Raw genomic sequence first — 16,360 nt, forward strand, 5'->3', positions numbered from 1 at the left:
CTGTAAAGAGTAAGGCTTCACAAAGAAGTGAGAAACAAAGGGGCATATGTACAAGCCCCTATCGCCACTGGAGCATCACTTTTTTTGATGCTCCGTTGGACTAGCGCCATGTCCCATATGTACAAGGTGGCACTAAGCTACTAAACATGGCTTAACGCCCCCTTTTAAATATGCCCCTTTCCGCTGCAGTCCTCTGCGGCAAAGGGGCATGCAATGGGTGTTGCAGTGGGTGTTCCACTGCAACACCCATTGCTTTTTGACGTTGACCCAGATTTACAAGGCTGAGGCAGTGCCAAAAACGAATGCAAGGGAATGCCTGGTCTTAGAAATGGTGATATGAGAAGAAATGATTCATTTCTCCTCATTTTTTGCTCTTTTTATGTGTGCAGCTAGGAAACACACATCTGCGCCATATTCATGTGAATAAAGCACATCCCTGCGTTTAAAAAATGTAGGAGCGCAGTGTTGCCAAATTTGGCAGAGCAACGTACTCCGACATTTTTTTCTAAATATGCACCAAAGTGAGGGTGGGTGTAGGGGTATCAAACAGGAGCCAATGGTACCTTTTTTTGGTCCAATACTTAGAGACGTGGCAAGTACATATGTTCACTGAAGGCCTCCTGTGTAAATTGATTCAGACTGGTTCAGAGGTCAGGTGAACTGTGGTTCAGAGGTCTGGTGGGCCGCCCAATGTGCATGCCTCATATGGAGAGTAACCACTCTCCTCTAACTGGGCTGTGTGAGGCTAACAATTTATCCAATCTACTGTCTTTTTTAGTCCGGTGACTTGAAAGGGGTACATTCATGTGGTCTACTTGGATTACTGTATGCAAGAGAAAAAGATCTTTAGGAAAGAGTTCAGAATGAAGCCTGTTCGGTATTGCACCCCCACCAAACATGGAGCACAAATCAATGATGAAACATCCTACCTTGGTTGACGAGGATCTGTCCCTCCTGAAATGTATTCTCCCTCTGGCTTAGTTAATATCTAGGTGAGTAGTGGTTCATCAGAAAAAAATATAATTGACTTCTTTCCGGAAAGTCATATACTTTTTTTTTGTAAAGAGGTCTAGACCCTCCAGGAGGCCTGGCTGGAAAGAGCCCTAGTGTCCAGATGCCTGCCCTGAGGCGCTAGAGGCTATAGGACTGACCAGAAACAGCTTTCTCAGGAATTGGAGACATACGGCCTGGTTTGGACCTTGGCAGACAGATTAAGTACCATTGCCATGACAGAGTACTTTTTCCCCGTCATGGAGAGGGGACTCCACCCACCAAATTTAGAGATGTCTGCAGGCCTAGTGAGCATCTGATGCATTTACAGGCACCACCTTCATAGCGGTTACTGTAAATGTTTTGACAGTTTGATGGATGACACCATCATGTTGTACTGTCAAACTTTAAACCTTTTTTTAAAAAAAACTAAATCCCAAAGCAGCATTTTTTTTAATGAAAAGGGGATGACCCCCCCACCAAAATGAGAGTTTTCTCCCATGATGTGGGATTGAGTCATTGAATGACATGGCCCTTCCTAGGGGAATTTACCCAAAAACCTTTAGCTTTTTCCTCCTAGTCTTTGCTTACTCTCTCCGCATGACTCTAGGACTCGAGGCACCATCATACTGTACTCAGATACCCACCTAACCCACAGGGGGTGCGTACTTGATTGCTTTGGGTTCTCTACCTCTGTGCGCCCCATAAACAGGTCCACACATACCCGGGGCATGTACGGCAGTGGCTAGTAGTGAGCCATAGCACTAAGTGTGTCAGTAACCGAATAGCCTGTCAACCCTCTATTGGGCCTGTCATTGCAGGCTTGTGGGGCGCCATTGCACCCACACCTACGTTGGCATCTCTTATGCGTCAGCCGCCCCTGAAAGGGCCATCCCATACCATGAGAGCACCCCACCCAGGGAAGCCCTGAAGGACGCAAGGGGGTGGTAGGCTGAAGACTAGGCGGGTACATATGGATGTATCTTGCCCAGGTTGTGAGAAACACCCCATGTTGGGCTACCCCAGCCTTGGGGTTCGACTCTTCCAATGGGATACTCCTGGGGTGTTGCAGATTCTCTTGTGTGGCTTAAGGGCTCAGAGCATGCCCTCACTGTCAAGGTAGTGTGGAAGTGCGTGCGCCTTCCTACTTGTTCTGAAACATGGTCCGTTCTGGCAATGCAGATTGGGAAGTGTGCACTTACACCTGTGGGTGTGCGCACCGCCCCTCATGCTGTTTCGAATACATGTTCCACCTGCCGCTTTAGGCTCAAGACAAAGCCCTGGCACCTATGTCATTTTGGATAGGTGCCCGGCCTGCCATTGTGGGTTGGTAAGGTCATACCTGCATCTCCGGTGTCTCACACCAGAGTCAGGCTAGCTGTATGAGGCCAGGCATTCACCATCGCACCTGTAAGGGGGCCACCCATGTTCAGCAGGTCCAGCCAAGGTGGTTTGCACGGACTCGCACCTAAGGTGCTAGGGCCTGGGTAAGCCCATGCGTGCGGTCTGTGATTGCCGACCAGTGTGTGCACTGGCATTTATCGTGTTTGAACTCATGAATAGCCTGCTAGTGCAAGCAGCTGCATGTGCGCATCCGCACTGATGGTGTCCATGATTTCGTTTGCCGCCTGCCATCACAGGCTGGTGTTTGCACACTGACCCCTATTTAGTTAAACCTGTATCCAGTCTCCTGTTCAGATTCATGCGGACGCTCTTGCACCCCTGATGCTGTGAACACTGTGTCTGTGCACCTAGGTAGTGAGGAATACCTGTAGGTGTTTTCACTACCTAGGAGGCTTGCTCTTCCCATAGGTTAACCTGAGGACGTAGTTGACAATGCTACAGGCTGCAATAGTGGATTGCATTGGAGCAACCTCATAATGTTTCCTAGCAATGGATTTGCCATACCAAACCCTTTTCTCTGGTAAAGGGGGCTCCAGCATAGCTTGCTTAGAAATGACACTTATAGAGTATGGACATTTCTGTGCTCTAAGAGTCTTGTGTGCCATGGTTTCTGGCTTCAGTGGACATCGGGCTTGGGGGAGCACATCTTAGCATTCCCCAGTGACTGCCATAAACCATGCGCATACCACTGGAATGACAAGATCTCTGCCATTTGAGGGCCAGATTGAATAGATTGGAGAGAGAGATTTTGATGCATAGCCTTTTGGGGCCAGATCATGGCCCCACTAAAGAATAAGATCTGCATTCCATGGCCCCATGGCAAACATATCTACATTATAGGGGATACATCTGTGTTCCAAAAGGAAACCCCTTAAACTGCCCCTAACTTTAGAGACAGACACACAACAGTATAACTACTGGTGCCATCAGGCCCGGACTGGCCGTTGAGGGCACCGGGCAATTCCCCGGTGGGCCGCATGGTTGGGGGCCGGTTTTGGGCCCCTGGGGCCGTTTTTTGTTACAGGGCCGTTATGCTGCAAAAACGGCCCTGTAACAAAAACGGCCGAAAACCGGCCCTGTCATAGAGCGCGGTTGCTCCCGGAGGGAGGAAGGGGGGCCGGCCGAGCACTTTGCCAGGGCCGGTTCTGGTTCCCAGTCCGGCCCTGGGTGCCATCCTTCAGCAAAAAGATGAGATACACTTGTGGGGATGTGCGACCGGAGTACCCGGACTGCATGGTGCATATTGCCAAAGGACAGTGTTGTACACATAGAGGATTACTGCCTGTGAAGGGGACCGTGTGCCCTTTCTGAATAGTCGCTGGCCTGGGGCGAAGCCCTGCTGAAGTGTGGCACCCTGAAGTGTGCTCTCCAAGGGCCCATCGGGAGGTCTCCTGTTCCCCCGGAAATCTCATGGACATCAGAGATCTCCCGTGCGGTAACGACACCATCTTCCTGTGACACCTGGAAAGCGGTGCCCTCTCTAGGGCCCACATCGGCTATGGAATCCAAGCATTTAGCGGAGAGCAGATTGTCCAGTGCCAAGCCTCAGAAATCGTGCCAGCATCTAAGGTGTGTGGTGCCTGTACTGAGCCCTGACACTCACTCATAAGCATCTAGTTGGTGGTGAGCAGATTCACCAGGGGCGGGACCCCCAGTTTCCTATTTTGTCAATCATGCGCATCTCTCGCGTGCGTCAGGCCGACTGCATGCTCATTGCATGTGGTGTCTGATTCACAGGGTGCAACCTTTGGAGGTGGGTATTATGGAAAACACACAGGGCTCCTGAACCAAGGATGAAACCCTAACAAGGAAATAAACTGTTTTGGAAAAAAGCAGTAGCACCGGGCTCAGTGCTGATTAACAGTAAAGTAGTGCGCCAACTCTAGACACTTTATGACATAATATACACTATACCAACACATTTTGAAAAATATTTTTGATTTTATTCATTTTTGGTTTTTTTGTTGGTAAAAAATATATATATAAATTCAATTTTCACATCCTTCATTTAAACACATAAATAATTCCACATTACTACATATATTGCACTGGTAAATCCAACTGCAAACTTATTTGGAATTCACAATTAGATAGCATATTATATTTATCACATTTTATGTCATCTGTAAACAGTATGCAGCAAGTTATGACATTGTATAAACAAAAACACTGGTAGTGATTTGAAAAATACCACCAACACGTTTCAGCAAATGCCTTCTTAAGGATTTTTCTTTTACCAGTGAATACTAAAAAGTAAGAATAATAAGTCATCTAGAGTTAAAGCGCACTGTTTCAATATTTTTATCAACATGTCAATCTTTTGTATAAATATTGATAATTCTAAGCTCTGGCCTGGAAAATGAAAATGAACATCACTGTAACTTATCTAAATGGAGTGAATAACCATACGCTCTCTCATACCAAAATGAATTGGGCTGCACATTATATTACAAAGTTCTTGTGAAAAGTGTGACACATAAAAAGTATGTACATCTAACCCAAGGGAAGGTTTACTGAAATCATGTAAGAAATGTCTATAGACTGATCTTAAAGATTTTTCCAGTTGCCTTGGCTCCACTTGAATGATCTCATCCCTGTTGTCTAATTAGCCTAAATCCTCCTTGTATTTTATCCGAATTCTGGCAGGTATTCCTATATTACAAGCTTGCTATATATTTCTAGGTTACCAGTATTGTTTTGTTCGAAGATATTATCTGTGCCGGCCCTTCCTCACTTGTAAAGTTCTGTTCTGTGATTGACCACTTTGATCGGTATCAAATTGAAAATAGAGAGGCATATTTATATATTTTTGTATAGTACCAGGGTTTCTTCCTTCTGTTATCTCAGATTCCATATTATCTGATATTGAGTGTGATAAAGGTTTATATCTTTCCTCTTAAGTAGATCATATCATGCTTCTATATAATGGCCGGAATTTATTCTCTTTAATTTGGAGCAGAATCTATGAACCATGCTAAAAAGCAACATATTCCTCCTATCTGCAAATGGCAAATGTAATCCATATGACTTAACTGTCTAGAAAATGGTCAGTTATGCTATATATATTTGTTAACTATCACTTTTATATTACCTTCTTTTGGCTCCCCTTGTAAATCACGATTCAGGTCCTTCACTATTTTTAAAGCTCAAAAGTCTGGTATATGTCTTCTGAAAATAGGGACAAATTGACAATTACTCATCCAATGTTATATAGGCTGTTAGAATCGGTCCTACAATGTCTACATACTAACCTGACATGAGCAGAAGCTCATCCACAAAGCAATTTTCCTAATGTATTGGCCCCCAATTTTGGTAGAAATATTTAATGAACTTCCAGTGCGCTGTACAGAGAGAAGAGCAGGGATAACCTTATGTCAAACCAGATATAATTTATGCATTCTCAAAAGCTATTCTCATTGTGATATACAGAAAAACAGGATTGTGAAATTCCCATAAATTTATATGTGTTACCTGTATCTACTTTCGTAGTCGTTCCAAGATTTGAAACATATTCACTTGAGGGACCCTTCATGTTCCCCTATTTTAATATGTGGGCCACTACGAAGAACACATAAAGAGAGGGGTCTCAGCTTAGGGCTAGAAATCAGACAGTTACAGAGAAAGCACCGTTATATTATTTAGATTTTTTAAGCTAGAACTATGAAGCCTCCTTATTAATTACGGCATCACAAATCTCTATTATGGTTTGTATACGACTAATAAACTTATTATATAGCGTCAAACAGTCATATGTCCAAGATACAATATCCCTTATGGTAGTGAACAGCGCTTTCACATAGGGCCACAAGCGCGTTCAGAAAATCTCAATGGCCGTATCTAAAATGGACTTTTTTGTTAAAAAATGTTACACAATGAGTCCGCGTTATAAAGCAGGAGACACAGATTCAGCTAATTTACCGTATACGTTCTGTATAAAGCAGAAAACACAGTTTCAGCTAATTTACTGTGCAGTCAACCCGGGGTCTAAGTTTTAACATATGGGTGATTAACACCATCGCTGCTAGTGATATTTTCCTCCTGTGCTGGAATTTTCAAAAGTCCATTGATCATGACGAGCTGGGCTCGTCATCAGCCTGGTAGGAGGCTACTTCATGACGAGCCCAGCTCGTCATGAGCCTGGAAGGGGTTAAGCTTTCTTATCCGAGTTCTCCCACCCTCGTCACAACTAAATTACCGTCTGTTAGGCTCGCGATCTAAATTGTGACCTATGGGTGACTAAAACCTTTTGTACTAGTCCTCCTGCCCTACTAAGGTCGTTTCCGGATTACCGGTTGTGTGGCACGTTCTATTGCATCTCAGACCGGCTTCTCTGTCAAGTGTGGCTTCCCGCTCTGTCTTCCATTTTAAATCTTATCTTGCGATCATTACCAGCGCCATGACGTCTGCCATGCCACTCGATCCTATTTTGTTTATATTGCGGCTGCCATCTTAAGTGAGGTTTTTACCGATCCCTGGAGCATATGTTAATGTAGTGATACCACAATACCTGTAATATGTATAATTATAGGCTCTTTGTAAAAGAATATCGATCTTGCCATTTTGTCCGATTGAGGCTTACATTTGCTGCTATTTTAATTACCGCAATTATATTCTACAGATCATTATAACCTAGCAGCTGTACTGGACTTCTTTCCACCTTACTTGAAAGTGACATTTAAAATTAAGCCCAAACATTTAAGTAGGATATGTCCGTTATTACCAACTTGCACCTAATATTTAATACAGAAACTGCAACATTAATCTTATTATAGTATTTCTATCTTATAAAAAGTTAAGTGGGATATACCCGTCATTGCCAACTTTCACCTTATATTTAATACAGAAACGGCAACATCAATCTTATTGTAATATTTCAATCTTATGTGCCTCTTGAGTTAAGGTTAAAAATATATAGCCCGCATAGGTATATGGACATAGTTCATAGATCCACTCATGATTTCTATTAGGAGACCCTGAACCTAACGCCCCCACCAAAAATATATTAATACCTGCTAAATTCATCACTGTAAGTGCCCGAATGGTACTTAGACTACTGTGTTCAAGAGTCTTTGGAGGTGGGGGCATAACCATAGTAGTGCCTCCTTCCACCTTATGTGACTGTGTCAAACTTGCGCCTGCGTGTGTGACCGGATTGGTTTGGTGCAACCTGTATTATCGTGCACCAAATGTTGTGTCTCATTTCAAGGGAGGCACGGAATTTGTAACTCTTCATTGTGCATGACAGGAATTGCCTGGTGTAGCCCATCTCAACATGCACCGGTCATTGTGCCTCCTTTCCAGGGTGTCCCAGAAATTGGATTTTTTCATGTTGGAGACCTGAAGTGTCTAGTGCGACCCAGGCAAACACGCACCAGACACTGTGTCCGGATTGCCTGGGCATGACCCTGATAACTCATCGTGTCTTGAGACCAGTGGGTAAGCTTCCTGAGTAGCTGCTAAACTCCCCTTGTTTACATCAGCCTCCTAATTGAAATTTGCTACATATCCCCACATGCTGAGGCCCCAGACTAAGTCTAACTTCAGCTGCGTGTGGCCTAATACCCGAGAGACAGGGCTGGATATCTTTCATCTGGGGATATAGGACAATCGGGGTGACCAGAGGGTGGAGGGAGGCTGAGACCAAGGAGCCTGCAGGATGTTATCCATTGACCTGCTGGGTACCAGTGGCAACACATTAGGGTGCTGAGTGCGTATGTTTTCGAGAGTGTTTAGTACGGACTGGGATAGTACCTGTCACACCATGTAGTAGTGCGGCATGAGTGTGTGAGTGAGAGTGATAGCCACCGGACCACCTGTGATTCACTGCACTGACTGGCGGTGCCGCTTCATATGTTGATTTTATGTCAAAAGCATTTGTCATGGTGTTGCAAAAAAGTGTTCTAGTTTCTTGTATGTACATATCTTTGATATAGTTGTGATCTGGGGTGTACCCTATAACTGTGCAGGGCTGTATTATCAGGTTTGCTAGAGTGAGCCTGGGGTGGACAGCGTGTCACACCGCATAAGAGTGCTCTCTCTTTCTGTGGGGGTCAGGGAGGTTGGTGGGTGGGTGGGGATGGGTTGGATTAGGAATTGTCCACAGTGTGCATACTATTGATATCCTAACAATACGACTGGACCTAGACCTGTTAGTAACATTTCCAAATGTGTTTTATGCCCAAAAGTATATGATGTTCATGGTATAATAATTGAATATGTATGTTGAATATAAACGTTATTTACATACACCCACTTCTGTGCGGCTAAGTACAGTTATTGCAAGTCACTGCTGTGCCTTTGCTTTACACATTGCCTCTGAGGAAAGCCTGACTGCTCAATGCCAAACTACCCAAGGGTGAGCACAGGTTTTATGGCAAGTGTAATCACCCACCCTTGACTGGAACGGTAGGTTCTGCCTGGCTGGGGGGATCCTTTCAGCTAACCAGAAAGTGCTGGTTCCAACAGTCATTTTGCAGTTTTCACTGTTCCTTACCACCTGTTTTTTTGTGGCAGGCAGTGAAAACTTGCCATTTTTCCACCCTCTCACAATAGGGCGGGTTGACAAATGGCAAAAACTCCAATGGCCATTACTCTGTTTGGCTGTCTGAGGTGTATGTCTGCAGCGGAGACAAAATAGTCTCTCCTGTCGACATACTGAAGGTCCACCCAACTCTAGATGAGGTAGGTGGGCATTCAGTTTGGCAGAGAGTGTACTCTGTTGCAACAGACCTCTCAACCAAAACTCTAGATCGGCCCATAATCTGAAACCTTTGACCAGGACATCATGCACAACAAATGATTCTTTCCATATTTTCTAGGGCCTTTTTGGCTTAAAACTTTAAAAATCCATTTCTCTGATTACCCTTTACATAATTTGATGATCTTGGTGTTTTATTTGCTCATTAATTTATTTCTAAATTAATTTGGGAATTTTATTGTGTTATATTCTTTACTTTAACATTGTTGGTACTGCTTGAACTTATCATGCGCTTCTCTTGGATTGACTCTTGCTTGTGCTATAATTACCAGGGGTTATGCAGAGATTCTCTCAGAACTGTGTTCTGATCTAACCAGAATGGCTTTATTGAGTTGGAAGGGGTGTCCGCTTCCAAATTCATAACCCATTTCTGATGAAGGGCTATACTTCTGTGCCTGACATTGGGCTTGGTGTCTCAGAACCTGGCTCAGGTCTGCTGTAATAACCAGTCGGCTACTCAGTCCTTTTGTTGCTAGTCCTTCCTGTTCCTCACTCAGTGTATGAGCATTTTCAAATGAAGATTCTAAAGTTTATCTCTTCCTCTCCTATAGCATTGTTCTCTCTGTTCAGCAAATTAAATTTATATTTTCCTTTTTGCTTTCTTCTGATTTAAACATTTTCCTGTTTAGTTGATCCTTTACTGTATTTTATGTAGCTATTTTATGATGAAATGTTTTTTATATAATATTTGCATTCTACCTTTGTTGTGGTTGACTATATGGATTTAATAATAAAAGTGATGTCACATGGATGCTGGCAAGTCACTCATTCACTTGCTTTGAAAGAGGTTGGCATTGTCCACTTCGCTGTTTCTGATAAGGTAAGCATTTAAGTAAAAATGAAAAACAGGTTTTATAATGCTTATTACATAGGACACCATTAACAATGATGTTAAGTGATGTTACTCGTTAATTCCATTGAATTCATTAGGATGGCTTTTGCAAAGAAAACTCCAAACCATAATCAATTGAAGAGGAGTTTAATCCAATCACAACCTCAAGTTGCCTCTTCTCCCAATAACTGTCGACGAGCTTCAACATTCCAAACAAGTACATACCATAGTGAAGAAGGGAAGGGGACACGGGTTAAACTAATGAAACCATAATCTTATAACACAAACCAATAACTTAATGAATACACACATGTGGATAAAATGACGTCGCTGAAAAGTGCATATCATAGATTATATGGCACCTGCAGCGTTGTGGGTTTGGTTGTCAATGAACTGAAAAGATGTTTTCACAAATTCCAAAGAAATAGTTTGAGCAATAAATGTTCACAGTGTGTTTTTTTCTAAATTCTTTTCCAAGTAATGAAGCCTCCTACCTTGCTGAGATGTTCGGGCCTTTGTGGATGATCAAAGTCTATAGTTATGAGTTTAAGGTGAGTAAACACAGACACTGAGACCTCATCTCTGAGTATGTGTTAACCATTCGTAACCTACATACCCTTGTACTTATCATTTATTATGAGCATTAGATGCTGTGAACACCTCCTTTGTTTTTGTTAGATGATACATTTCTCAATATCTTTCTCCTTACCATGTCAGATGAGAACCTACCACTCTTTATTTGTTTAACTGTTATCTGTTGAGTCTACTCCTTTAGGCACAAAATATGAACTATTAATTAATAGAAAAATGCCTGCTGGCACTTTCCCATCTTGTCTATGTTCCTTGCCACGGCCTAGGTCATGCTACACCACCAAGACTGCGCACAGGAGATTATTGCCAGACAATGAGGCTAATAGGAAGTTCTGACTGTGCTCCAGTGGGACCCATCGGACCTGCTCTGCAGTGCTTGTGCTGTGAACATCAATCTGCTATTGTGTCTTGCAATGGAGTGAATGTGCTGCAAGTGCTCTTGGATGAGGAACATAGTCTGCTGTTGTTATCGCCTTGAGAACCACCGGCCATGATTGATAATGTGGTGTTCACAGTATTGCCGGCAGAGAAGGACTGCTGTTGCAAAATATGAAACTTCATGACAGAAACATGCGCTGAGGCCTGGCCAGAAGAATGCAGGACTCTGAACTGTGGTGTAAATTTGTCCAAGAGGTACAGCTGTTGGAGATTATCCAGCACATCGGGCACCATGGATTAAAGATGTATGCACTCTGTCTGATCTGTTGCCCAGAGTGGTGCCCTTTGGAACCTATGAAACCCAAATTGTGCTTCAGGACTTTCAAGTGTTACCTGATGGTCTTGAGTGGTAACAATTACACATAGTTGTTAGTAACAATGAAACTGATGGTGCAGTTCCTCTACAATACCACCTATGAAATACTTTTGCTCAGGGTTACAATGTCCAGGTTGGCACCAATTGTGGGTACACCATTAGAAAATGAATTCTTCCTTAAGCTCATACAATTTCGATTCCTTTGCGCTCCATCTTGACAAAATGTTGAACAAAATGGTCTTCAAGCAACAGCTCTACCAATATCACAGCATTCCTTCCTTGGGTGAGCCTGACATCAGGGGGCTGTCCTCTGCTCCTGCCTAGCAATATCCAAAGTCCCGACTCTGCTAGACACTAGGTGGGTGCAGAGGTCTTTTCTGGTTCGCCCAGAAATTGCCTTCCAGAATCCAGGGTCAGTGGATATTCCAAAGGATACAGTCTCTCCTGCATTAGTCATTGTTCCTTCAAATTCATCTTCCTAAGAATCTATAGGGGCACATTGCCCTTTTTCTTGTGGATCAATGCTCACATCGGAAAGGGGCAGGTGGCTTCAGTTTCAAAAGTTCATCAGAGCATAAAGATGTTGTGTTGATTATTGTTTTAGTGAAACATGGTACACCTTCAGATGAGTTCTTAACTTAAAGAACATGAACTGGTATGCTCGGTACCTGTTGTTGAAGATGGCAACTCTTCAGAGAGTCATTCTCTTCATCAGCTCCAGAGATTTTGTGACAAAACTGTATGTTAGAGATGCTACATTCATGTACCAATCCAGCAGTTGATACAATAGTTTCTACACTTCGTAGTGTTCTTCAGTCACAACCAGTTTGTTCCCCTTCCTATCAGGTTATCATCAGTGTCAATGGTACTCAACAATATATTTGCCACTCAGGTGGCAGGAAGGATTGCAAATATTTTCTTCCCTGGAGGGCTGACTAGTGGCTCGTCGTTTTTCAAAGATAAGAGGTCAAAACCGAGCTGCTGTACAGATTACATTAATGTTCCTCTTCGTCATCATTTGGGAAAAGTCTCCTATGCATCCTGCTCTAGAACAGCTCTACCATAGGACTTTATTTAGAGCAGACCTGTTGGAAGGTATTCTTACTGACCGGAAGAGTATTGCCATTACAACATGAAATGGGCTAGTATGTGGTGAAGCATTTTATGGCAACAGCTTCTGCCACAATCCTGAGGTCTCATCTTCACTTGAAAACCCTAGTCTGAAACCACCTTTGCAAATAACATTGTCCCACTGTATAGGAGCATGTTTCACTTATGTTCTTCATTAGGTCTTAATCAACATGGAACACAAGGTGAGCAACGCATGTGTTCACCATTCAGGGAAATGTGGTGCATGGGCCTAGCAGAACTCACTCAGTATGTGGCCAGAAACACAGCTGGTTCCGCTTTACCACCTGGGGAATAAATAAACAGCCAGACCTACCCATTTAGTTCTTTTTTTCTACAATAGAATACCACTTCCATCTCATTCATTACAACTGGTCTCAAACTTGACTTGGCATGGTTGAACCTGGTCCCTTCTCCTGTGGATTAGATACTGGCATCACTCTGCCCCAGTTATGAATTCTTAGGGCTTGTGAATGAATGTCTTACCATATCCCTGCAGTAGTCAGAATGCTTGCTGCATGCAGTGTACAATTACCCAATTCTGCTCCAGAGCATTCAGGTTGGTGAAGGCAGAGGTCATGTAGGCGGCCCTCTAGTGGCCCTTCAATAAATGGAACCTGTGTTCCAACTACCTGAGGTTTTGCCTCCACATGCTCAGAGATGGCTTTACTTAATGGCTAATAATTTAAGCATTTAGGTCTTCAGAAGATGGTTTTCTAAAAAAAGTAGCTATTTGGTTCAGTAATTTCTGTGTCCAGCCATGATTTATATTTACGGAAGCCACTGGCAGCACTTTAACAAATACATGTTTTCAGTAAGGGTAATTACAGAATGAACTGGGGTGATCCTTTTATGGTGCTGGAGTTCCTCAAGGAGGGCTTCCTGAATAGAGTAAAGGCCTGTTTGTAGTCAATAGACATCAGCCAAGCTTCAAAGGGAGGCATGGCACTTGGTGTAGGATATGAAGTAATTGAAGACTGAAGGCCTGTGATCCATTCTCATCCTGCATCATAGGACATGTTTATGGTCTTGTGTGAGACCCAAGAGGCCTGCTGGCATCCATAGGATGTCTACATTTCCCTGTTGTCTTCAAATGTTTATTTTCTTGTGACTATTGCATTGGGCAGTCGAACTAGTGTATTGAATATTCATGACTGAAAATGTTGCTGGTAAGGGTGCATATTTACGTGGGGTCATGGTTTTTAACCGAGGTCAATTCGCAATTCCACTGAGTCTGCTCATGGTCCTCCCATTTTTCTTCTCTTACCCAGTTTCAACCAGAAACATTTGTTGGGTCTTTATGATGTTCTCCTTTATTTTCAACTGATCAGCAGGCTCGTTTTGCCTGTTTGTTACCTATGAACAACCAGGCAGAGGTAAGAAGCCCTCTAAAGACATGATTACACCTTCAGGCTTCAATTCCAATCCTCGTGCAAATAGGAGTTTTCTCCAGGATTGGTATTACGAGCTGTGTGACAATTATCATACACTTGCCGTTTTCCTGTATAGATTCCAACAGGTTAAACTGCCAGAACTTATCAGGGAAAATGCTTGGAAAAAAGGCAGAGCATGCAGAGCTTCAGTATGGTAAATTCTAAATTCTGGATGTTATGCCCTATTTCCAAGTTTAAAACTCATAATATGAGCATTTAGCACACCCATAAAATAACTCATGCTGGAGTAATGGTATTTACTTGATGTAATAAAAAGTCCAGCCTATTCTGCAAAACTTGGAATCGTGGCTATGTGTGATCAGAGTTAGGCTGGCTGCTGTTGGCATTTTGAGCTGAATCTTAGAGGGAATTCCTTAGGTGAAAATTGTAATTTGGCCATATGGGCATTCCTTCATATCTTCATTTACTATTATTCATTGCCAGTTTGGTCGCCAGTTGAGTCAGCCTGAGTGGATTATTTTGATGAATGTGTCATGAACACTGTGTTGCTGTAATGTGTATTATATAAGTATAGATTAAATTAGCCATTGTTGAGGTAGCTAAATTTTCTCTGATCTTGTATCTGGAATTCAGGATAGAATGGCAATGGAAAAGTTACTTAGCTTTGATAGTCCTCTCTCTTGTAAATACTCTAACAACAGATTCCTTACCTTGTGATTCCTCCCTTGTGAATCTTCACAGACACCATACTAGTGATCTGAAAACTCTTGGCAGTAGCTCCTGCACACCACCATATCATAACATGGAGCATGACTGATACATTTAGAATATTTACAGCATATGTGTCCTAAATTGGAACCTTACTGCTTTTAAAAACTCCACTCCTGAGAATGGGGAGGAGGGTGGGAGGTGGCAAATTTTCGCTTGGGTTAGTATGCCAACCAGAAAGAGTGTTACCAAAGGTAAGTAACTTATTCTTCTGATGGATAATTCTAATTGTAAACTTCTCACCAAGTGTATTGAATCCAAAAAAAACTGCAGAATGGGTGGGCAATATTGCCCTCCTTGTGGACCTGAGAGTCAATATAGGAGATGTGAAAATTTGGTTGCTTGGCAGATGTTCAAAACAGAAACACCTCAAGTCAGGGCCATAGTAGTGGCCTTCGCCCTGTTCCAATAAGCCATGATACCCTCAGGAGGATTTTTTTTATCACAGCATACTCCAGTTTTATACAATGAACAATCAATCATCATATGGTCCATTTGTGGACCGACTTTCAGTTCTTCCCACCAGCAAGTCAGATAAAGCATTGATCATCCTGTCCACATTCCTATGTCTTTGTCTATGTAGAAACTAAGGACCTGCTTAGTTTCCAACCAGGCAAGCCTCTCCTCTATGTTAGAGGGGTGGAATAAAGAGGCTCCAGTGATAATGCCTCGTACTGAGTAATCCGGAAAATGGACTTGATGGCTTTGAGGAGCACGGTCTTCGGAGTCAGGAATCTCAGGGTTAAACTGCGCAGAAAAGTAGGGACCAAATTAGTGCCTTCAATAAAACATTGTTGGATCAAAGATATCAAAACAGAAGGACAGACACATTGATCCATTTGGCCCTTAAATGAGCAGCCTGCTTCTCCTTGCAACACATACCACATTTAAACTAACAACAAGTATAAATACCCTATGAGTATGGTTAGCAAGCTTCCAAATTGATATCAACCACCTTTGATGGAAGATCAAAACCTTTCAATTGATTCTGCTAAATCACCTCAAATGGGGGTAGAGATGGTCTAAGACTTGCTGATGTGATCTCACCTTTAGAAGCCAGTTATCGAGATATGGAAATCCAAGTATCACCAACAACTGAGGATGAGCCAGGACCACTAACACGATCTTTGTGAACACCCGAAGGCCAAATGGCAGGAAGGTAAAATGAGAATGTTCTGATCACAACGCAAAGCAGATGTATGAGTGTAGCATTCAGGACTGGCACATGGAAGTACGTGTCCTGCAAGTTCTCCATCCAGTCTCTTTCAGTCGAAGGTTAAAAAGATCAGGGCCAGCATCATCATTTTGAATTTCTCTTTCAAGAGCAAGGCATTCAAGATCCTGAGGTTGAAGATCAGCATTTGTCCCCTGTCCTTAATGGGTACAAAGAATTATTGTGAATTGCACCGTATACTGATCTCTGTGTCTGCACCACTTTGATTGTGCCCTTGGCAAACTGAAGTGGAGAAAAAAGTGATGGATAGAATGCTTGAATTTGCCACCTCAGTTTGGACCAAGCCATATTCAAATCAGTCTTGACCCTGCTCAAATGGGAATAATCTAGCTCAAACTGCTAGGCCAGATCCTCTCTGAGCCAGAACACAAGCAACCTAAGACCAGTTTCCCCCTTATTAGGGTTCATCAGTTGGGTATCGCTTGGTTCCAGTGGCACTGCGTGCACTGGACCCACATCTGGTCATCCCTGCCACACTCAGGACGTCACACTGAGGTATACAAAAAGG

At 43.0% G+C, this 16,360-nt stretch overlaps 1 protein-coding gene across 1 annotated transcript in view; it reads left to right on the forward strand.

The window, feature by feature from the left end:
- The window catches only part of SERINC4 (serine incorporator 4), a 293,672-nt gene that overhangs the window by 195,678 nt on the left and 81,634 nt on the right, over nucleotides 1-16,360 (forward strand). The window contains exon 8 of the mRNA XM_086958994.1: nucleotides 10,462-10,534. Within this exon, the coding sequence (XP_086815120.1) occupies nucleotides 10,462-10,534 (73 nt within the window). The remainder of the gene's footprint in view (nucleotides 1-10,461; nucleotides 10,535-16,360) is intronic.

Source organism: Lissotriton vulgaris, chromosome 2_1 (genome assembly GCF_964263255.1).
Source record: "Lissotriton vulgaris chromosome 2_1, aLisVul1.2, whole genome shotgun sequence".
Lineage (NCBI taxonomy): Eukaryota > Metazoa > Chordata > Amphibia > Caudata > Salamandridae > Lissotriton > Lissotriton vulgaris.